The 25386-nt window shown below is 41.8% G+C and overlaps 1 protein-coding gene across 6 annotated transcripts in view; it reads left to right on the top strand.

The window, feature by feature from the left end:
- LOC140493806 (nipped-B-like protein) overlaps window positions 1-25386 on the top strand; it is a 523989-nt gene that overhangs the window by 143161 nt on the left and 355442 nt on the right. For all 6 annotated transcript variants that reach the window (XM_072592747.1, XM_072592718.1, XM_072592708.1 and 3 more), the window contains 2 exons: window positions 715-875; window positions 15694-15787. In XM_072592747.1, the coding sequence (XP_072448848.1) occupies window positions 715-875; window positions 15694-15787 (255 nt within the window). The remainder of the gene's footprint in view (window positions 1-714; window positions 876-15693; window positions 15788-25386) is intronic.

The following is a 25386-nucleotide window of genomic DNA, read 5'->3' as shown; positions in this document are numbered from 1 at the left end:
CAGTAGCTACTGTCTCATGTCCTTCTGCAGACATCACCAGATACTGATAAGAATATGATTGTCTCCAATTCTGAGCAAAATTCCTGATTCCTCAATTGTTATTTGAGCTGAACCAGAATCTAATTTTCAACCTTAAACTTTGATTTTAATTAGAAATAATTGTACGTGAATACCAACCTATCCTCCCTTTCTCTCTTTGGAAGTCATGGGTGATTTAAGTATATGCAGCCTGTAAATTTTGTTATATAGCCATGCATAGAAGAAACTTAAAGGGATTGACTTGTGCATGGATTACTTGGGAGCTTTCTATTGCTGCACAGTTCATGGAAACCATTGATTCACATCCATCTCTTGTTGCTAGTACTGTAACTCCGTGTTATGCAAGAATCTTCAGAAAATCACCATAGCTGTTAAGTAGAAACTATGCATTTTGAATCGTATGTACTTTTGTTTTCGATCATATCTGATATTTAAAGTTTCAGATCAAGTGAAATTTGTTCTGAAGTGAAGCAGTCTTTAAAACAAAAGTATTGATCCATTTGGTTAGCTTATTTTTGTTTAGTGAAGTGAAGTTTTCTTAGAAATATTTTGCTTTTCATGGTTGTCAGGAGAGGGTTGCATTTGGGGACTGATGGTTGACCCTTTCCTGCCGCAAGTGAATCAGATATGCACATGTAGGATAGCTTAATTAAAATAAATTATGGTGTTTTTCAGCTTCTGTATCAAGCCCAATGATTCCCAGTGGCATGCGGAATATTCATGATAATAAAGTGACAAGTCAGATGTCGAGCTCCTCATCCAATCACCATTCAGATAATTCAAGACATGGATCGAATGAGGACTATATACACATGGTGCATCGGCTTGGATCAGAGGTAGGAACAGAGTTGATTCAGAAATAGCTCTTTGTATGCTTGGATCTAAACAACTACCTTTGGGGCAAGTGCATTCAATGCTAGTTTAATTTTGAATCAGAAAATCTGTGTTGGAATTAAGTGTAATTTTAAGTTAAATTGATCTTTTGAATTTTGTGAAATTTAACTTTCAGCAAAATGATTGGACAATGAGTCAGCTCCATAAATTCCAGAGTATGATTGATTCCTTAGTGATTTCACCTATTTGATTTAATTGGAAAAAGTATTGTTTGCTTGCTTTCACATGGTTAATTCCCTTGACTATGCTATTTCATGTAGTTTTGCCGCTTCCATAATATCAATTGGAGGCACATTTTAAGACCTGCAGCTCTTTTCTCAGACTTGACCGAGACTCCCAACGTATTCTTCAGAAGTAGACAATTTCCATTCCTTTAAGATTCCATCGTTTCAAACGCTCAACCAGAATAATTTTCGCTATATCAAAGCCAATAAAGCGGTAGTGCTGTCACTCTTAATATACAGAATTAATAAGGTAAATATGAATTTAAATATGAATTCTGTGGTTAACACACCAACTTTATAACTACCTCAAATTACATTTTGTCTGGGAGTCACAACTAAGATGTATTTCATCTCAAACTGTCAGACACCACAACATTCCTTTGAAATATTTTGAGAGTTGAGGCTATCTCATTGGAATGTTTTTAAGGCAAACGTTAAAATTTTGAACAGTGAAAGGAATTGAGGTTTATGGTGAGTGGATGGATAAGTGAAGTAGAGTCCTCAAAAGTCAGCCATTATCTTTATTGAATGGTGAAGCAGGCTCAAGGGGCCAGATGATCCACTCTCCTGCTACTTACGTCCTTATGAGATATTTCAGCTCCCTGTTTTGAAGATATAGCTTCTGATTTCTGAATTGAGCAACTTAGTCTTTCATGAGATGCATCCAGCATCTCACTTCTCGCACAATACCAGCTCCCTCATCTGCCCAGGACACCCTTTATCTCCAGCTCCCACCTGCACCAAGTACTTACTGCTCCTGGCCTTCTGTGTGCCACACTCCCCATGAACATCTGTAAGCCTCAATTATCTGAGCTAGCAATATTATGTTGCCTCTTCAGTTTATTATGAGCTTTTCTTAGCCCAGGCTATATAATTGAGCTAACAACAGCACTTCAGTTGTTGCTTCTTTTGCTTGAGACTAACTTCTCTGGGTACCAGTTCCCTCCGGGTATAGCTGATCACAGAAACTAGGAGTAGTAGGCCAGTTGACCAATTTGTCCTACCAAGCTTGCACTGATCCTCTGTCAATCCATATTCCTGTTTTCACCCCATACCTCTCAATGCCTTTGAAATCTAAACATTTATCTATCTCTTTCAGAAATTCTGTTCCACATCTTCTGTTGTAGAGAATTCCAAAGGTTTACTACTTTAGATATCCAAATCATTTAAATCCACTGGTTTCCTTTTATCTATTCTGCTTGTTACCTCCTCAAAGACACAATTTTCCGTTTATGAAGCAGTGCTTGATTTTTATGTATTTCTAAATGCTCCGTTATTACATCTTTTAGAATTCTTTTGAGTGAATAAAAAGGGTTGCCTTATCTCAGTCCTAAGTGGTGTATCCCATATCCTGATATTGTGTCCCCTGATTCTAAACTGCCCCCACTCAGGGAGCATCCTCCTCTCCATGGGTACCCACATGGGTCTCAGTAATGGCGGTCTCTTTGGGGTCCATGGAACATTCCTTGTTATAGTCCTACTCCTGCCCCCACCCACAACACATTCTCCATATGTTGATGACATCAGTGCTGCTTTGTTCTCTCGTCCAGAATTGGACAAGTTTATCTATTTTGCTTCCAAAGTCTGCTCTTCCCTCTCCTCTCCTTCACGTGGTCACCAATATCCACCACAAACCCACTGACTCCCACCGTTACCATGACTGTACATCCTCTCACCGTACTTCCTGCAAAGATTCTCTTCCATTCTTCCAGTTCGTCTGTTTTCGTTATATTTGTTCTGATGATGCCAACATTGACAAGGTGGTCTCTAAAGTGTCCATTTTATTCCTCAGCTGAGGATTCCCCAGCATCGTGGTTGACAGGGCCTTCAGCTGATCCGACCGCTCTCCCGCACTTTGGCCCTCACTCCTTCTCTTCACTCCCGCAATGGCAAGAGGACTCCCCTTGTTCTCACCTGCCATCCCACCAGCATCCCCATCCATATGATCATTAGCTGCCATTTCCACTGCCTCCAATGCAATGCCACCATTGGGTGCACATTCCCCTCCCTCCCTTGTCAGCCTTCCAGGGACCTTTCCCTCTGGGACACCCTGGTCCACTCCTCCTTCAATCTAAACATGTCTCCATGACACCTTCCCCTGCAATTGCCCTACTCTCCACTTGCTCTCCATCATTTACATAAATATAAATCTTTTCCTTGCTGCTGTCAGTTCTGGTGAAGGGTCACTGGACCTGCTCAGTTTTTCCAGCAATTTCTGCTTTTGATTTTGCCTGTCCCTATATCTAGTCTGTTCAGCCCTTTTTGAAATGTATGATGTTCTATCAGTTGCACTCTTATTTTCTAAACTCTAGTCAGTGGAGGCCTAGTTCAACCATTTTCTCCTTTATAGGGCATTCCTGCCATCCCCAGTATAACCATAATGAACCTCCTATGCACTCCCACTGGAAAATATATCCTTAGCTATAGAGGCCAAACTTGCACAAATTATTCCCAGGTGTGGTCTCACCTCTTTACCAGCAGTAAGGCATCTGTTCTTTTGAACTGTCATCCTCTTATAATGCAGATCAACCTTTTTATTTACCTGTTGCACCTGACTGTCTATTTCATTGATGTGTACAAGGATACCAAGATCCCTTCATGCGTCCACATCTCCTAATATCATGATTTGACCTCATTTAAAATCCTTTTGTAAATCCAAATATTTTGGAGATTCAACTATGTTACATCTACTGGTTTCCCTTTGTTCTGCTTGTTACCGCCTCAAAATTCTTTACCCCTTCATGAAGCTGTGTTGACTCTGCTTAATTTTTACTATGCATTTCTAATTGCTCTGTTACTAATCTTTTATTATAGGTGCCAATATTTTCCCAATGAGAAATGTTAAATTCAATGGCCTATAGTTGTCTGCTTTTTGTATCCTTACCCTTTTTTAATATGGGTTTTAAGTGGAAGCTTTTCAATTCTCTGGGATCTTTCCAGAATCTTTGGAAGATTCTGACAGTTCATCCACTAGCTACTTCCTTCAGTACAGACAGTCAGTACCAAGGGATTTAGTTGCATTTATCCTTATTACTTTGAGGTACTTTTTCTCCAGTGATTGCTATTGTATTTAGTTGCCCCCTACTTTTGCTTCTTGATGGTTTCGTACCTTTGGAATGCCATTAATGTATTCTTTGTGAAAACTGATATAAAGTATTTAATCAACTCTTCTGCTATTTCATGATTCCGCATTATTATTTTCCCAACTGCATTCTCAAGGGGCCTGTGTTCATTTCAGCCCCTCTTTCCCATTTTGTACATTTAAAGGATCTCTTACTGTCAGTAAGATATTGTATTGCTTGCTAGTTTACCCCCTCAGATTGTTTTATTTCTCTCTTTATTTGTTGTCATCTTTTGCGCTTTATTTGTTTTTAAAATTTTTTAAAAAGTATTTTTCCTAACCCAACTTTTGCTTTTAAAACTCTCTCAATCCTGAAATTACTGCAAATTTTGCCATGTGGTGTTTTGTCTTTCACTTGGAAACTATTCTTAACTTCCTTAGTTCACCATTGTCTATTTATGCATTTTCTACAGTCTTCCTTCTTCATGTATCTTTGCTGTGAGTGAACTATTTTCTTAAATGTCTGACGTTGTTCCTCAAGTGTTGTTTCTGCTTTCCCAGTTTAGCCTGGCCAACTCAGCTCTTATCACTATGTAATTATGCTTATTTAAGTTTAGCATAGTTGTTTCTAGCCCAAGTTTCTCCCTTTCTCAAACTGAAGGCTGAATCATTGTATTATGGCCATTGTTTCCGAGGGGATCTCTTCCTGTGGTTATTTATTAAGCCCTTCTCATTATATGTGACCAGATCCAAGATAACCTGATCGCCAATTTGGAATCGCAACAAATTTGTTTCTGGAAACTACCTGAAAACACTCCAAATTCTTCCTCTGCCAATTCAATTTTCCGAATCTATATTAAGATAAAAATCATTCATATCGTATTTACATTCCCTAGTTATCTCATGGTTTATTTTCTGCCCTAAAGAGCAGCTATTGTTAGGGCACACTATAGACTATTCCAACTAGTTCCATATTCCCCTTGTTATTCCTTGCTTCGAGTAAGTGAGGACTGCAGATGCTGGAAGTCAGTTGAAAAGGGTGGTGCTGGAAGAGCACAGCTGGTCAGACAGCATTCCAGGAGCAAGAGAGTCGATGTTTTGAGCATAAGCTGATTGAAGAGCTGGAAACATTTGGATCTCCATATTATTTGGATTTACAAAAGGATTTTAAATAAGGTCAAAACATGATATTAGATGTGGATGTACGAAGGAATTTTGGAAACATTGAATTTCTTGTTTCGAATCGTGTTGGTTCTGCATCATCCAGTCCAAGGTAATTTTGCTTATTGTGAAGATGCCAGTGTCTACCAAGCTTAGTTTCATTTGCACTCTCCGAATGTGACATGTAGTTTCCTTACTTAATATACATTCTGAATAGCTGGGTTCAGTGGGTGCGTCACTCTTCTAATCGCTGCCTGTCATTCGGAAAACTCTAATTAATACCCACTCTGTTTCCCTTGTGCTAACCAGTCCATGATCTGTTTCAGTACATGACCTCCAATCCCATCCTATTGAAGTTTGCATACTGATCTCTTGTAGGACTATATTGTAACCCCCGGCTCCCCCTCATCAACTGTGAGTTATCTCCTTAAAAAGTTGTAACAGATATGTAAAGCATGATTTTCTCTTTATAAATCTATGCTGATTCTGTCTGATTCTATCACCTATCTGCCGAGTGTTCTGTTGTTACACCTTTTATAATGGACTATAACATTTTTTCCACTCATGTAAAACTAACTCATCTATAATTTGCTGATTTTTTTTCTGCCTCTGTTAAATAGATGGGTTACCTTAGCTATCCTCCAATCTATTTGAGGCTACAGCATTTTGGAGGATGACTTCATACATGTGCTGTTTCTTGGGCCATTTTCTTAAGTACTTTGTGATGAAGCTTCTCAGTTCCCGTGGATTTATCTGTCTTCAATTCTGTCAGTTTCCCCAGTACTATTTCCCTACTGAAACTGGGTTCTTTCAATTCCTTTTTCCCATAACAATCTGATCTTTCCCTTATTTTTGGGATATTATTTGTGTCTTCCTTGTGAAGACAGAGCTAAAGTATGTATTTAATTAGTCTGTTATCTCTTTGTTTCCCATTATTAATTTCTTGTTTCTGATTGTTGGTGACCTATACTTGTCTTTACTAGTCCTTTTCTCTTCACATACCCATGGAAGCTCTTATTAGTTTGTACACTCCCTTCAAGCTACGCTCTTAATCTATTTTCCTCCTCTGAACTTATCATTTTGTCTCCCTTTGCAATCTAAACTGTTCCAATTCTCAAGTCTGTTGCTTTTTTGGCCAACTTGTTCACCTTTTCCTTGCATTTAATACAATGCCTAATTTCCCTGTTAGGCATAGAGCATAGAAAAATACAGCGCAGTACAGGCCCTTCAGCCCTCGATGTTGCGCCGACCGAAGCCTACCTAACCTACACTAGCCCAATAACCTCCATATGCTTGTCCAATGCCCGCTTAAATGACCATAAAGAGGGAGTCCACCACTGCTACTGGCAGGGCATTCCATGAACTCACAACCTGCTGAGTAAAAGATCTACCCCTAACATCTGTCGTATACCTACCACCCCTTAATTTAAAGCTGTGTCCCCTAGTAACAGCTGACTCCATACGCGGAAAAAGATTCTCACTGTCAACCCTATCTAAACTCCTAATCATCTTGTACACCTCTATCAAATCTCCCCAAACCTTCTTTTCTCCAATGAGAAAAATCCCAAGTGCCTCAGCCTTTCCTCATAACGATCTTCCTACCATGCCAGGCAACATCCTGGTAAACCACCTCTGCACTCGTTCCAATGCCTCCACATCCTTCCTGTAGTATGGCGACCAAAACTGCACACAATACTCCAGATGAGGCTGCACCAGAGTCTTATACAACTGTAACATGACCTCAGGACTCTGGAACTCAATTCCTCTACCAATAAAGCCCAGTACACCATATGCCTTCTTCACAGCACTATTTACCTTGATGGCAACTTTCAAAGATCTGTGTACATGGACACCAAGATCCCTCTGCTCATCCACACTACCAAGTGGTCTGACCATATTTCCTCTTTCATTTTTGTGCCACTCTGGGACCTGTCCAGTTCATCCATATACTGTTTAAATGTTTGCAATTGCTTATCTACTATCATCGCTTTAAATAACGATTCCCAATTTATCATAGCCAGCTTGCGGTTCATACAGTCATAATTTCCTTTATTCAAGGTCCTAATATCAGAAACAACTATGTCACTGTACCTTAGGAAGAATTCTCTTTCATTGTGGTCACCCTTCCCAAAGGGTCCACAAGTAGATTATTAATTATTCCTTCCTTTTACATAATATCTAGTCAAGGATGACCTTTACTTGGAGTTGGTTGCTCAATGTATTGACCCTTATGTATACCCTCCAATGGATCCATCTCTAGACTATAGCTACAGACTTGGTTTTCCCAGTCTGTATGCTGATTGAAGTCATAGAATCTCTATAGTGCAAATAAGGCCATATTTGTCCTCACCACCCCTCTGAAGAGCATCCTACCCAGATCCAGACCTACCCAATTTCTATAACTCCTCATTGACCATGGCTAACCTACTTAGCCTATATATCCTTAGATATTATGGATAATTTAGCATGGCCAATCCATTTAACCTGTACATTTTTGGATTGAGGGGGGGGAGCCGGAACACCCAATGGAAACCCATGCAGACTTCACACATGCACAGTCACCCAAGGCTGGAATTGAGCCAGGTCCCAAGCACTGAGGTAGCAATGCAAACCGCTGAGCCACCATGCTGCTCATAATTACAGCCATATTTCTCTCCCTTGAATTTCTAATTTCCTTTTGGACAAATGCCAGTATCCTATCAAGCTCATTTATTTAGCTGCGGAGGATCTTTGACACTGATCCAGCTCCCTCAGTGAACTCTGAGCAGAGCATCAAACACTCCTGTTTATATCAGTCAGCAAGGGCTCCCTGATTGTGATGTTAATCTGGTCTAATAAGGGTACCTGGTGAAGGGCTTTTGCCCGAAACATCGATTTCGAAGCTACTTGGATGCTGCCTGAACTGCTGTGCTCTTCCAGCACCACTAATCCAGAATCTGGTTTCCAACATCTGCAGTCATTGTTTTTACCTAATAAGGGTACCTGTTGACCTTGTTACAATCACTACATCCCTTCTCCTGAGTCTGAGGACAGGCCGGTTCAATTTTGTTTTAGCATCAGGTCAGGTTTCTCCAGCTCAGTGTCTGATATGAGCAGCGTGTAAAGCACTAGCTCTCATCCTGTACCTGAGTGTGTCTCGGAAGAAATTCATTCCTCTCCTCAGGTGGCAAAGGTATCAAAGTGGTGACATCTGCCATGCTCGTCTCAGATATTTCTTCAATGCTTGATGGAGAGAGAGAGCCCACAAGTTCCAGAAGGGCATTTGATGAGTTGGGCATGTTTTTCTCTCGCACCATTTGAGAATTTGCAACTTTCATGTGGCCCACGATCTTGTTCAGGTCCATCGCACCGAGCTGAACTTTACATAACACTGGATCCGACCTTGTGTCGATCATGCCTCTTATCCATGCTAAACTTTGTCCTCTGAGGTAAACTGTCTTTCTCCCTTAGCAGAGTCTTATATCAGACATTGTCATTCCTGATGTCATTTCTCACCTCTGTTAACGGTCACTGCTAGTTCTGAGACAGGGTCACTCAATCCAAAGCATGAACTCTGATTTCTGTCCACACATTGCTCCAGTTTCTGTTTTTGTTTCTTAGAGGATGATAGTTATCAAGAAAAATGAAAAACTATGGCTTGGGGGTTGGCTTAGTGGTTAGCACTGCTGCATCACAGCACCAGGGTCCCAAGTTCAGTTGCAGCCTCTGGTGACTGTCTGTGTGGAGTTTGCACATTCTCCCCGTGTCTGCGTTGGTTTCTTCCGGGTGCTCCAGTTTCCCCCCCACAGTCCAAAGATGTGCAGGTCAGGTGAATTGGCCATGCTAAATTGTCCATGCTAAATTGTCCATTAGGTGCATTAGTCAGAGGGAACTTGGTCTCAGTAGGTTACTCTTCGGAGGGTCAGTGTGGACTGATTGGGCCGTAGGGCCTGTTTCCACACTGTACGGAATCTAAAAATAATTTTCCAAGGCTGACCCTTTTTTAAAGAGTTGATGCAAAGGTTTCAGGATGGAGGCCAGGTTGTGTTTGAACCAGCACCAGGAAAGATCTAAATTCCGGTACTGACTTGGGAGCCGCTGCACCTTTGATTTCACTTACTTTAACTTCCAACAGGTGTAACCCTGTCTTGTCGAGTCTGTAGACCAAGTAGGTCACTTGTGCCTGGAATGCCAATTTTTCCCTCCTTAGGTGTCTGTGCACTTGAGAGAAATTTCTAAGGACTAGGTTCACATTTCTTAAGTGCTCTTTCTTGGTCTTCCTTGTTATTAGCTCGTCATCTAGATAAATGGTGACCTGGGATAGATCTTCTAAAATGTTCTCCATCTGCTGAAAAATTGTACGGACTGACAATATCCCAGAAGGCAGTCTTCTATTGGTGCAAATCCTATGAGTATTAATTGTAGCATGCTTCTAGCAATCCTCACCGAACTGCAATTGAAAGTAAACGTGACTCCTTTCCAGCTCTCCTGCCAGCTTTGTGTACAAATCCTCTGTGAGGGATTGGGCATTTATCCAGCTGCTTATAGATCCCACAAAGATGAACTGACCCATCAGGCTTCACCATCAGTATGACTGGTGTTGCCCATTCTGCAAACTGTACTGGTTTGATGATTCCTTTGCTTTCCAGCCTCCTAATTTTAGCCTCTACCTTGCCATTAAGGCAAATGGCAAATGACTTTGCAGAATCATGGAATTGTTTCTTGGTTAACATGCAAGTTGGTCTTGGCTACTTTGGTCCCTAGGCAGGACCTTTGGCCTAAACTGGTCCAAGTTGACCAAAATTCAGTCCATGCTAACCCCATTTCCCTGCACTTGACCCACATCCTTCTAAACCTTTCCTATCCATGTATTTGTCCAAATACCTTTTAAATGTTGTTAATGTACCTGCCTCAACTACTTCAGCTGGTAGCACATTCCAAATGCACACCATCCTCTAATCTTAAAGTGATACCCTCTAGTCCTTGATTCCCCACCCCTGGGAAAAAGACTGTACATTCACCCTATCCATGCTTCTCATGACCGTATACACCTCTCTAAGGCCCCTCCCTCTCAGTCTCCTAAGCTCTAAAGAAAAATGTAGTAGCTTGTCCAACCTCTCCCTATAACTCAGTCTTTTGAGTCCAGGCAGCATCCTTGTAAATTCTTTCTGCACTCTCTTTCCAGTTTAACATCCTTCCTACAGCAAGGTGACCAAAGCTGAACACAGTACCCCAGGTACGTCCTCAACAATGTCCTGTACAACTGCAACATAACTTCTGTATTCCATGCCCTGACTGCTGAAGGCCACTGTGTCAAAAGCCTTCTTCACTGGCCTGTCTACCTGTGCCTCCACTTTCAGAGAACCATGCACTTGAACTCCAGGCTCCCTCTGTTAAGGCATTACTATGCATTCTTTTCATGTAATGGGCCCAATCTGGATCAAAGGAGTCAAGCTTCCCAAATAATGGCATGATGTCAGAAAAGCTTACTGCAACTCAGACTACTGTTGTGAGCTGGTTTCTTCAGGCGCGTGCTTTTCTCTCTTTGCCACTGAAGTAACTCCAGAAACTGGTATCCTGTCACCGAGTCACCCTTCGTTTGCATGTAGAGTGTCTATGATACTGACCCAGCTCCCTCCGATCAAACTGAGTGGACTCTCTGACACTCCTGTTTATATGTCAGCCAGGGCTTCCTGGTTGGGGCTATTCATACAGTCAGAGTCCTACAGCATAGAGACCAACCTTTTGGCCCAAACTGGTCCATGCTGACCAAAATATCCACCTATGCTAACACCATTTCCCTGCACTTGGCCTATATCCTTCTAAACCTTTCCTATCCATGTATTTGTCCAATACTTTTTAAATGTTGTTAATGTAACTGCCTCAACAACTTCCGCTGGCTGCTCATTCCATATGTGTACTACCCTCTCTTTTTTAAAAAAAAAAGGTTGCCCTGTAGGTTTCTTTTTATTTCCCCTCTAACCTGAAAGTAATGCTCTAGTCCTCGATTCCCCACCCCTGCGAAAAAGTCAGTGCGTTCACCCTATCTATACCCCTCTCAATTTTATATACTTCTGTAAGATCACCACTGTATCCAACGCTCTAAAGAAATTGTCTTAGTTTGTCCAACCTCGCCCTATATCCCAGTACCTTGAGCCCTGACATCCTTTTAAATTTCTTCTGCAGTCTCTCCTGTTTCATAACATCCTTCCTTATAGCAAGGTGACCAAAACTGAACACAGTAACCCAAGTGTGGCCTCACCAATGTCCTGTGCAACTTCAACATAACCTCCTAACGTCTATACTCAGTGCCCTGACTGATGAAGGCCAGTGTGTCTAAAGCCTTCTTCACTGCCTGGTCTAGCTGTGATGCCATTTTAAGAGAACCATGCACCTGAACTTCAAGGTCCCTCTGCACTCCTTAAGGCCCTATCATTCACCATGAAACACTTACCTCACGTTTTTCTATACTAAACTCCATTTGTCACTTTTTGGCCCAATTCCCCAGCTGATCAAGATCCTGCTGCAATTTCTGATAACCTTCCTCACTGTCTACAATACAGCCTATTTTAGTGTCATCTGCAAACTTACTAATCATGCCTTGTGCATTCTCATACAAATAATTTAATTAGATAACAAACAGCAATGGGCCCAGCACCAACGTCTGAGGCACTCCACTAGTCACAGGCCTCCAGTCTGACAAGCATCCTTCTACTATTACCCTCTGCTTCCTACCATCAAGTCAATTTTGTATCCAATTTGGCAGCTCAACCCTCGATTCCATGCGATCTAACTTACTGTTGTGGTTCTGTTTGCCAAGCTGGGAATTTGTGTTGCAGACATTTTGTCCCCTGTCTAGGTGACATCCTCAGTGCTTGGGAGCCTCCTGTGAAGCGCTTCTGTGATCTTTCCTCCGGCATTTGTAGTGGTTTGAATCTGTCGCTTCCGGTTGTCAGTCTAGTCTCAAATTCTAGTCTCAAATTTGATTTGAGTTTTTTGAGGATGTAGCAAAGATGGTTGAGGGTAGCACAATGGACTTTACTAAGGCACTTGACCAGGCCCCTCATGGTAGGCTGGTTCAGAAGATGGTGAGTTTGTAAGTTTGATATAAATGTGGTTTGGTCATAGAAGACAGTGTGTAAATGGGGATGGATGTTTTTCTGACTGGAAGTCTGTGACCAGTGGTGTTCTGCAATGATTAACGCTGGGACCTCTTTGTTTGTAATATGTATAAATGATTTGGATGAAAATGGAGGTAGTCTGATTTAGTAAGTTTACAGATGGCATGAAAGTTGGAATTGTGGATAGTGAGGAAGGTTATCAAAGAATGCAGCAGGGTATTGATCGGTTAGAAAGTTGGGTAGAGAAATGGCAAGTGAAGTTTAATCTGGACAAGTGTGAGGTGATATATTTGGAGCAGGATCATTGATATAAAGAGAGATCTTGGGGTAATCGTCCATATCTCCCTGCAAGTAACAATACCGATGGGTAAGGTGGTAAAGAAGCACGGCATGCTTTCCTAAGTAATGTTGCAGTTGGATGAAACTTAGGCCACATTCAGAATATTGTATGCAGTTTTGGTCGCTATAGTATAGGAAGGGTGTGGAAACTTAGGAGAGAGTGCGGAAGTGGTTTACCAGGATACTGTCTGGATTAGTGTAGTCCCTGTAAGGAGAGGTTGACAAAAGTTGGATCACTTATGATAGTGATAGAGGTTGAGGGAAGACCTGATAGAAGTACATAATAGGATAGGGTGGATGCTTGCAGTCTTTGTCCCAGGGTGGAAATGCCAAATACTAAGGGGCATAGGTTTAAAGCAGATGTGTGAGGAAAGTATTTTATGCAAAGGCTGGTAGGTGCCAGGAATGTGCTGCCAGGTGAAGTGGTAGAAGCAGATGTGATAGAAATGTTTAAGAGGCACTTAAATAGAGGGGTGCCGATCATGTGCAGGCAGATTGGATTAGATTAGAATGGCATCATAGTCAGTACAGACATATTGGGCTGCAGGGCACGTTCCTGAGCTGTACTGCTGCATGTTCCTTGTAATCATGATTTGGAGATGCCGGTGTTGGACTGGGGTGTACAAAGTTAAAAATCACAAAACACCAGGTTATAGTCCAACAGGTTTAATTGGAAGCACACTAGCTTCCGGAGCACCGCTCCTTCATCAGGTGATAGTGGAGGACACCTTTCTAAGGCACAGAATTTATAGCAAAACTTTACATTGTGATGTAAATGAAATTATACATTGAAAAATACCTTGATTGTCTGTTGAGTCTTTCATCTGTTCGAATACCATGATAGTTTCACTTCTTTCGTCTGTAAATCACAAAACCCTTTTCAAAATAAAAAGTTGCATTCTCAGATGAGCTGTAACAATGAATGTTAACTAGACAATATGTTGAAGGTGTTTAGCCCCCTGTGTTCTGTCTATGCCATGATGTCTAGATTGATTCTAATCTTAAAAAGTGAGATAACAGTTTTACATGAATTCATGCAGTTTTTGAGTAAAGTACAATGTAACTCTGCAAGTACAAATTCACCCCACAAAATATATGTATGCATGTGGGTCTTTGTCTATTTGTGTGTGTCTGTCTGGGTTGGGGATTGAGAGTGAGAGTGTGTGTGTGTGTAGTGAGTGTAGAGTGTCTTAAGTCTGTGAGGGGGTGCATGTGATTGTGGGAGTGAGTGCGTGTGTCTGGGGTGGGGGATTGTGCGTGTCTGTGTGAAAGAGTGGTATATGTGTGTGCATGAGTGCAGAGTGGTCTAAGTCTCTGAGAGGATGCCTGTGTGAGTATGGGAAGGTGTGTGTGTGTGAAGTGCAATGGTGGTCACCTGCAATGTGACATGAACCCAAGGTTCCAGTTGAGGCCCTCCCTATGGGTACCGAACTTAGCTATCAGCCTCTGCTTGGCCACTTTTCGCTGCTGCCTATCCCGGAGTCCGCCTTGGAGGATGATCACCCGAAGGTCCAAGGTCAAATGTCCTGGACCACTGAAGTGTTCACTGAAGTAAATGGGCACCGCACAACAATCAACAGACAAGAGTTTTCCCTCCCAGTTGGGGAACACTTCAGTGGTCCAGGACATTCGACCTCTGACCTTCGGGTGACCATCCTCCAAGGCGGACTTCGGGACAGGCAGCAGCGAAAAGTGACTGAGCAGAGGGTGATAGCTAAGTTCGGTACCCATAGGTCGGGTCTCAACCGGGACCTTGGGTTCATGTCATATTAGAGGTGACCACCATTGCACTATAGACACACACAGACACTCTCCTATATACGCGCGTGCACATGCACTCCTACGTGCACACACTCCTCTACATACACACACACACACACACAGGCATCCTCTCAGACCTCGACCACTCTATATATACACGCACACGCGCGCGCACACTCACATGCATGCGCACGCGCGCGCACACTCTCTCACTCTCAACCCCCAACACAGACAGACACACACACACACACACAAACAGACAAAGACCCACATGCACACACATATTTTGTGGGATGAATTTGTACTTGCAGAGTTACATTGTAATTTGCTCAAAAACTGCATGAATTCATGTAAAACTCCGTTGTCTCTCTTTCTAGATTAGAATCAATCTAGATAACATGGCATAGACAGAGAACGCAGGGGGCTAACACCTTCAACATATTGTCTAGCTAACATTGTTACAGCTCACCTGAGAATGTAACTTTTCATAAAAAGGGTTTTGTGATTTACATATGAAAGAAGTGAAACTATCATGGTATTCGAACAGATGAAAGACTCAACAGACAATCAAGGTATTATTCAATGTATAATTTCATTTACATCACAATGTAAAGTTTTGCTATAAATTCTGTGCCTTAGAATTGTGTCCTCCACTATCACCTGATGAAGGAGCGGTGCTCCGAAAACTGGTGTGCTTCCAATTAAACCTGTTGGACTATAACCTGATGTTGTGATTTTTTAACTTTTTGTTCTTTGTAATGTAAGTCTACCTCTGCCACTTTATTTGAAAGCTTTCCTGACGGACTTGAAATAAACCTCCAGGATGACCTTTCTGGTTCTGCCCAGAACCTAATTTCTTTTGTTGCCAATATTATTGGTTCCTATGTATACCACAACTATTGGCTATTCATCCTTTTGCTTCAGAATAATATGTACCTATATTTTTTGAGAGATATGACTCTGACTCTTATATCATTGATCCTGTTACCCTGGAGGCAACATACCATCCTGGAGTCTTGTTTTTGGCTACAACCTGTCTGTTCACCATACAGTAAATTTTTCTGGTTATGTGGTATAGATGTTTTAAGCTAATTTATTTTATTTCTTATTGTAGGATGGTGATTCTTCATTGAGAAATGCTGCTTCCTTCCCTTTAAGGTCGCCGCAAGCAGTGTGCTCGCCTGCGAGCAGTGATGGAACTCCAAAAGGTATGCTTAAAGTTGCATATTTCTGAACCTATCCTGGATACTGTGTGTAGTGTAATGGGTCTTGAACTTGATTGCGAAGCAGAAATGTAATTGAAGAACTTGAAGACATGAGAATCAATCAAAACACTTTATTGGTTGCAAGTTATTTTGACGATAAGATACAGGAGTAGATTTAAGCCATTCATAGAATCTCTCACTGCAGAAAGAGGCCATTTAGCCCAAGACCACATTGAACTTCCAAAGAGCATCCCACCCAAACGCAACCTCATGTCGACTCCTCTGCAACCCTTCATTGTGTATGGCTGGTCCCTCTAACCTGCACATCCCTGGACACTACATTCAATTTAGCATTACCAGTCCACCTAACCTGCACAGCTTTCAACTGTGGAAGGAAACTGGAGCACCCAGAGGAAACCCATGCAGAACATGCAAACTCCACACAGGCAGTCAGAGGCTGGAATTGAATCTCAGTCCTCTCTGTCATCTTTTTAAGTCCCCTTCAGGATCTCTTATGTCAATTAGATCGCCCCTCATTTTTCTAAACTCCTGAGAGTATTGGACTAAACTGCTCAATGCCTCTTTGCTTCATATAGCATAGAAGCAGGCCGTATGGCCCACTATATCTATGCCAACAATAAGCACCAAACTAGATTCATCAGCACTTGGCCCATCGAGTCTTCTCCCCCCCCATTCAATCATAATTTCTCAAGTTCACACTCTTGCCTTCTCCTCTTTGTTCCCCTCTAAATCTCTTTATCTTAAAACACTGTGACTTGGCCTCTACATCCTTCTGAGACATTAAGTTCCACAGATTCTCCACCCTCTTATCTGAAGAAATTTCTCCTCATTTTCTAAAGGGTCAACTCTTCACTCTGAGATAGCGTCCTGTGGTCTATAGCCAATAGTAATCTGGTACAGTCCTCATCTAAATGTCACTTAAGTGTTGCAAGGGTACCTGCCTCCAACCACCCTCCGAGACAGCACATTCTATATTTCTACCACCCTCTGGGTGAAAAAATGTTCCCACTGATCTCCTCTAAACTATTTACTCCTCACTTTAAACTTGCCATTTGGTTTCAGACACTGTCATAAGGAAAAGATTCTCAACTATCTATCCTGTCTGTGTCTCATAAATTACTCATAAACACTAATCTCCTTTCCTCTCGAAGGAAAGCAAACTCGGCCTATCTAGTTTCTCATAACTGAAACTTTTCATCCCATTCTGGTGAATCTCTTCTGCACCCTCTCCACTGCAATCCCACCCTTTCAATAGCTTGGCAAAATATTCCAACTGTGACCTTAACCAATGCTTTATAAAGTTGGAACAAGATTTTCACTGTCCTATGTTTTATGCCTTGGCTAATGAAGACTTGTATACCTTCACCACCCTATCTACTTGTATTGACACCTTCAAGGATCTGTGAAGCATTTGGTCACGCAAACATGCAAGGAATAGAGGGATGCAGACCATGTGCAGGAAGATGGGTTTACTTTTAGAATGGCATCGTGGTCAGTATAGACAAGGTCTTGATCTTGTGCTATGCTGTTCTAATTCTATTGATTGTGGAGTCTAATTTGTTATGATTTTTGTTCCATTATTAAGTGATCACAATCTAGGGTAAAGCTTGCTTTTAAATATATTTAGATTTAATTAGTGTATTATAATTTATTAATATATGGAAGCAACTTATTTAATGACTTAAATTTACAAACTTATTACAATGTTATCTCAAGAATTTGAGATTTTATTTGACATTAATATTCACAAAGACGAAACTGTAACAAGAAAGGCACTCTTTGTTGAACATGTGAAAGTAGGTGTAAAAGTGCGAAAGTAGATAAGTCCCCGGGGCCGGATGGGATTTTTCCGAGAATTCTCTGGGAAGCTAGGAAGGAGATGGCCAAGCCTTTGGCCTTGACCTTTGAGTTGTCATTGTCTATAGGTTTAGTACCAGAGGACTGGAGGATTGCAACTGTTATGTCCTTGTTCAAGCAGGGCAGTAGAGATGACCCAGATAATTTATAGACCAGTGAGCCTTCCATCTGTTGTAGGAAAAGTTTTGGAAAGGATTATTAGAGATAGGATTTATAATCATCTAGCAAGCAACAATTTGATTGGAAATAGTCAACATGGATTTGACAAGGGCAGGTCGTGTCTCTCAAGCCTCAATTGAGTTTTTTGAGAAGGTGACCAAGCATGTGAATGAGGGTAGGGCAGTTGACGTGGTGTGCATGGACTTCATTCAGTAAAACTTTTTTTAAGGTTCTTCGTGGTAGGCTACTGGAGAAAATGCAGAGGCATGGGATTGAAGGTGATTTAGCAGTCTGGATTAGAAACTGGCTTTCTCTAAGAAGGCAGTGAGTGATGGTTGATGGAAAATATTCAGCCTGGAGTCCGGTTACTAGTGGTGTGCCACAAGGTTCTGATTTGGGACCACTGCTGATTGTCATTTTTATAAATGCCTTGGACGCAGGCATAGGTGGATGGGTTAGTAAGTTTGCAGATGCTACTGAATTTGGAGGAGTGGTGGACAGTGTGGAAGAATGTTGGAAGTTGCAGGGAGATGTGGGCTTAAAGGTGGCAAATGGAGTTCAATACAGATAAATATGAAGTGATTTCCTTTGGAAAGAATAACAGGAAGGCAGAATACTGGGTCAATGAAAAAATTCTTGGTAGTGTGGATGTGCAGAGGGATCTTGGTGTCCATGTATATAGATTCCTGAAAGTTGCCACCCAGGTTGATAGTGCTGTTAAGAAAGCATACAGTGTGTTAGTTTTTATTGGTAGAGGGATTGAGTTCCAGAGCCGTGATTTCATGCTGCAACTGTACAAAACGCTAGTGCAGCCTTACTTGGAGTATTGTGTACAGTTTTGGTTGCCCCATTATTGGAAGGATGTAGAAGCATTGAAAAAGGTGCAGAGGAGATTTGCTAGGATGTTGCCTGGTCTGGAGGGAACGTCTTATGAGGACAGGCTGAGGGATTTGGCTCTATTCTCATCGGAAAGAAGGTGGCTAAGAGGGGGTTTAATAGAGACATTACAAGATGATCAAAGGATTAGATCGTGTAGACAGTGAAAGTCTTTTTCCTGTGATGATTACATCTTGTATGAAGGGGCATAGCTGCAAACTGAGGAGTGATAGGTTTAAGACCGAGGTCAGAGGCAGGTTCTTCACTAAGACTGGTAACGGTGTGGAATGCCCTGCGTGCCAATGTGGTTAACTCAGCCACATTAGGGGCATTAAACAGTTCTTGGATAAGCATATGGCTGATGGGATGGTGCAGGGTGATGGGCTTAGATTAGTTCACATGTCGGTGCAACATAGAGGGCCGAAGGGCCTGTGTTCTGCTCTATATTCTATGTTTGCAGCATCATGTTGATAAAACTTATTTTGCATGAGATAGTCTTGTTGTTAACTGAGCAATTGATTTCCATCTGTTACATTTATTTTCAAAGTTGAATGAAACCATTGCACTGAGCCCAAGAAGAAGGTTCCTTCTGAGCTGCGTGGTCGCATGGCTACCCAGCAGTTCAGAACTTGCTGTGTACTGAGTAAGCAAGAAACAGTCCACTTAATTTGTGTATATGTGCATTAATCTTACAAGGTCTGCAGAGTGCAGGTTGTACTAAAGGACCATGTATTGTGGTGTAAAGCCACTGACCAAATGCTGCCGTTAAGCCACAGTGATTTTTGCCATCACTCAGAGTAATAATCTGAATGCCAAATCTGTTGGGTGGACTCTCAGAACCTATTGGATATCCCTTAGATTTTTCGATCAGCTCAACCCCAGGGTATCTCTGTAAGAGATCCCCAGAGTAGTAACCTAGGCCCAACCATCTTCAGCTGTTTCATTTCCTTCCCTTCCTTATGAAATTAGAAATGAGGATGTTCTCGGATGTTCAGTACCATTCGTGACTCCCTTAGACATTGAAACTTTGTGTCAAGATGCAGTCAGACTGGGATGGCATCTAGATTTTGGTTAATGAATGGCAAATAACCTTTGCACCACTCTTACCAAGCCATGACCATTCTTGGCAAGAGAATCTAAACATTGACTCTTTGGCATTTGTTACATTACCAACACTGAATTCCCTCCTCTGAAAATTTGGGCTGCACCATCCATGTAAAATGTGTGGCTACAAGAGCAGGTCAGAAGCTAGGAATACTGCAGCAAGCAATTTGCCTCCTGACTCTCTGTAGTCTATGCATCATCTACAAGGCACAGGTCAGGAATGTGTCTGAGTGATCTGCAATTGCCTGGATGGGTGGTGCTTCATAACACACTAGCCAGGACAATTCAGCCTGCTTGATTGGCAGACCAACCATCAACTTCACTCGCTTTACCACCGACATGCAGAATCATCTTAATCAAGTCAGAATTCACATGACACCAGGTTATAGTCCAGCAGGTTTATTTGGAATCTCAGGCTTTCAGAGCATTGCTTCTTTGTCAAATGACCCACTTCCACCTGATGAAGGAGCAACACTCCCAAAGCTTGAGATTTCATATAAACCTGGTGGACTATAACCTGATGTCATGTGACTTCTGATTTTGCCCACAGCAGTCAAACACTGGCATCGGCACACCATCTAAATGATACATAGCAGTAATTCACCCAGGTCCTTTGGCGGCATTTTTAAAATCTGCAACAGCTACTGTCCAGAAGAACAGTGTAACAGTTGCACAGGGGCACCACCACCTGCACATTCCCCTCAAAGCCACTTACCACCTTAAGTTTGAAAATCTATCACTATTCCCGCAATGGAGCGGGGTCAAAATCCTGGAATTCCCTTCCTGAAGCAGTATGGATCTCCCTGCACACCAAAGACTGGTGCAGTTTAAGAAGGCACCTCGGGGTCAGCACCTTTTCAAGATTAATTAAGGATAGCAAATAAATTCTGGCGTAGTTAGTGAAGCTTGAGTATGCTCAAGCAGCAATAGTAGGTATTTGTTTCTTCAAGTCTTTTCCAGAATTGTGCGATTATGGCTGACTGGAGTATAACCTGAAATATGCATCCTGGCTTACCTTGACTAATCTTGCACCCCCTTCACTTAGAATCTACCTCTACTTTAAAAATATTCAAGGACAATCTTCCTGAAAAGGTGGGTTGAAGCATGGTTCGAAAAACTACTGGCCTTCCAAGAGAAAACATTTTCCCTCACCTCTTTACGTGTCACCTCTTTAAGTTGGTTGCCCTTGATTTTTAAGCAGTGACTCCTAGTCTTGGTTTGCCTTAAAATAGAAACAAAAGAACAAAGAAAAAAGGGAAGTACAACACAGGAACAGGCATTTTGCCCTGCAAGTCTGTGCCAGTCATCATGCACTAACTAAACTAAAAAAACAAACCTTTTGCCCTTATTCGATCTGTATCCCTCTTCTCCCTCTATTCATGTAACCATCCAGATGCCTCTTAAATATCATAAGCATGCCTGCTTCTGGCAGTGCATTCCAGGCTCCTGCCACACTGTGAAAACCTTCCCTCGCACATCTCTCTCAAACTTTCCGCCTCTCCCTTTGAATCTGTGCCCCCTTGTAATTGAAACTTCAACTCTGGGTAAAGGCCTCTGACTATTCACCCTGTCTATACATCTCATAATCTTGTAGACCTCTTTATTAGGTCTCCTCTCAGCTGCCATCTTTAAAGTGAAAACAATCCTCATCTTTTTAACCTTTCCTCATCGCCAATGCCTTCAAGACCAGCAACATCCTGATGAACCTTCTCTGCACACTCCAAAGCTTCCACATCCTTCTGGTAGTGTGGCAACCGAAACTGTACGCAATATTCCAAATGTGGCCAAGCAAAGGTTTTATATAGCTGCAACATGGTTTGCTAACCCAGATCTGTCTGTATGTTCATAGAACCTAGAAAAGTACAGCACAGAACAGGCCCTTTGGCCCACGATGTTGTGCCGAGGATTTATCCTAATGTAAAATATAATAACCTACGCACCCCTCAACTCACTGCTATCCATGTGCATGTCCAGCAGTTGCTTAAATGTCCCTAAATGACTCTGCTTTCACCACCACAGCTGGCAACGCATTCCATACGTTCACAACTCTGAGTAGAGAACCTACCTCTGACTTCTCCTTTATACCTTCCTCCTAATATCTTCAAATTATGACTCGTACCAGCCAATCCTGCCCTGGGGAAAAGTCACGAGCTATTGACTGTATCTTATTCCACTCATTATCTTGTATATCTCGATCAGGTCTCCTCTCTTCCTCCTCCTCTCCAGAGAGAATAGTCCAAGCTTATTTAACCTTTCCTAATGTTCCTAAGGGTTCTGCCATTTACAGTATAATTTATACCTAAATTTGATCCTCCAAAATGCATCACTTCACATTTTGACTTGCAGGGCACAATGCTTGTTCCTGTGCTGTACTTCCCTTTTTTCTGCCATTTCTATGCCCAAGTCACCAATCTATCTATATCCTGTTGTATCCTTTCACAGTCGGTGGCACTATCAGCAACTCCAGCAATCTGTCTTATCTGCAAATTTACTAATCAGACCATCCACGGTTCCCTCCAGGTAATTTATATATACTACTAGTGGGACATTGCTAATTGCTGGTCTCCATTCTGAAAAAACACTCTTCTCTGACCAAGCTAGTTTTATGTCCATCTAGCCAGCCCACCCCGAATCCCATGTGATTTTAGTGTTTGTACCAATCTGCCATGTGGGACTTTATCAAATGACTTACTAAAATCCATACAAACGATATCCAAAAACCCCTCTACAGCTGTGTGGTACAATCATTTTGTGTCTCGTTCTTCTAAATTCCAATGGATTCGAACCCAGCCTGTCCAACCTTTTTTTGTAGGAGAACCCACTCATTCCAGGTCTTAGTCTGGTAAGCTTGCTCTCAACTGCTTCCAGTGCAGTTACGTTATCTAAGATGATCAGATGATCCAAATGGGGCCTCTGGTTAGGCCCCATTTGGAGTACTGTGTCCAGTTTTGGTCCCCACACCTCAGGAACGACATACTGGCACTGGAACGTGTCCAGCAGAGATTCACACGGATGATCCCTGGGATGGTAGGTCTAACATATGAGGAACGGCTGAGGATCCTGCGATTGTATTCATTGGAGTTTAGAAGATTAAGGGGAGACTTAATAGAGACGTACAAGATAATACGTGGCTTGGAAAGGGTGGACGCTAGGAAATTGTTTCCGTTAGGTGAGGAGACTAGGACCCGTGGACACAGCCTTAGAATTAGAGGGGGTAAATTCAGAACAAATGTGGAGACGTTTCTTCAGCCAGAGTGTGGTGAGCCTGTGGAATTCATTGCTGCAGAGTGCAATGGAGGCCGGGACGCTAAATGTCTTCAAGGCAGAGATTGATAGATTCTTGTTGTCTCGGGGAATTAAGGGCTACGGGGAGAATGCGGGTAAGTGGAGTTGAAGTGCCCAGCAGCCATGATTGAATGGCGGAGTGGACTCGATGGGCTGAATGGCCTTACTTCCACTCCTATGTCTTATGATCTTATCAATGCTGTAAACTGTGCTCCAGATGAGCTGTCATCAATGCCCTGCATAAGTCACACATAACCTCCTTATTTTTATATTCAATTTCCTGCTCAATAAATGACATTGTTAGCTTTCCTAATTAACTTTCTGTACCTACACTTTTATCCTATTTCAATTCTTGGAATCGGGCATCCAGATCCCCCTGAACTGAGCTCAGATCTCTCTCCATTTCGATAATGGATTTTTTTAGTGTCTCTGCCATAATTTATTATTTACGATCTTCTAATTTGTCACGTTTTTGCCATTCACTTTATCTATCTATAATCCTTTGGTAGTGTCTTTGTGTCCTCTTCACAGCTTACTGTGTTATTAGCATATTTGGCAACCATGCTATCTGTTCCTTCAACCAGGTTATTCATGTAAATTGTAAACACCTCTACATCCCAGCACCACTTCCTGTGGCACACTGCTCATTACAACCAGTAAACCAGCTAAAGACTGCTGTTAGCTAGCCAAGCTATTTTTTTATTCAGCAGATGTGAACTTTGTTATTTGAACCAGCATTTATTGCCCATCCCTAGTTGTCCTTGAGAAGATTGTGAAGCTGCCTCCTAGAATTGCTGTTCAAACCATGAACTTTTGTCTTCTGCAATAACCTTTTATATTATCTTGTCTTCTGGAAACCTAAGGACAGTATATCCACTGGTTCCCCATTATTCACAGAATGATTTACTTCCTCAAAATAGAGCTCCAGTAGATCAGTCAAACAGTTTTTCATTTCACAAATCACGTTGACTGTCTTATGCATTGAACTTATCCATTTACATGCTCTAACTACTTTAATAATAGTTGCTAACATTTTACCTCTGTAAATCACCATCTGCATGAACAAATAAGAGTAGATAAGATACTGAGCATTTCCATCAGCCCATACTTGTAAAATTTGAAACAATGTCCAATATTTGATGTGGTTCCAAAATTGAGTGTTTGCTAAGTAATCCTGAGAGTGCAAGGAATTACGCTGACAAGCTGAATTCCGAGGTGAGGGGAGCATACCCTTGACATCAAAGCCATATTTGACAGTGTGGTTTTAAGTGGCCTCTGTAGCCAATAGGAACTGGGGGAGGCAGGAACTCCATTGGTTGGAGTAACACCCGGCCCTAAAGAGCATTAGAGATCTACAAGACAGAAGCTCCTTTGGTCCATCATGCCTGCACCAGTCAAAAGCAGTCACCTAATTATTTTTCTTATGTTCTCTAAACCATCTGCCCTTTAACTTAAATTGATGCTCCTGGTCATTGATCTCCCTCCCCATCAAGGGGAGAGCAGTTTCTTTTTCTATCATGATTTAGAGACGTCTGTGTTGGATTGGGGTGTACAAAGTTAAAAATCGCATAACACCAGGCTCTAGTCCAACAGGTTTATTTAAAAGCACTTAGCTTTTAGAGTGCTGCTGCTTCGTCAGGTGGTTGTGGAGAATAAGACTAAGACACAGAATTTATAGCAAAAGTTTGCAGTGTGATGTAACTGAAGTTATGTGTTGAGAAAGACCTGGATTGTTTAAGTCTTTCATCTTTTAGAATTACCATGTTGGTTTCAGTTCTTTCATACGTAAATCGCAAGACTTTTTTATTTTAAAAAAAAAGTACATTCTCAAGTGAACTTTATTAATTGGTGTCATGCCAGCCCAGATAATGTAATGAAGATGTGAGTTTCGCTGTGAGGCTATCTGTGCCACAATGGTCAGACTGATTCTAATCTTAAAAAATGGATTTACAGAATCTTCCATGGATTCATAGTTTTTGAGCAAGATAAAATGTAATTCTGCAAGTACAAATTCACCCCACAAACTTCAATGTGTATGTGAGTGTGTGTGTTTGGGGGGGTTATGAATGTATGTGTATGTAAAGGGTTATAAGTCTGTGTGTGGGAGTGTGTGAGAGTGTAGGAGAGAGGGTCTGCGTGTGTGTGTAGGAGTGTTTGTTTGTCTGTGTATAGTGCAATGGGATCACCTGTAGTGTGACACTATACTGCAGACACTCCTACATGCGCATGCTCTCACACCCGCACAGACCTTCTCTCATACACTCACACAGCCTAAAACTAGACGATTTAGGTTTAAGGTG

Source organism: Chiloscyllium punctatum, chromosome 2 (assembly GCF_047496795.1).
Source record: "Chiloscyllium punctatum isolate Juve2018m chromosome 2, sChiPun1.3, whole genome shotgun sequence".
Taxonomy (NCBI): Eukaryota; Metazoa; Chordata; class Chondrichthyes; order Orectolobiformes; family Hemiscylliidae; genus Chiloscyllium; species Chiloscyllium punctatum.
This window is presented reverse-complemented; position numbering and strand designations above follow the sequence as displayed.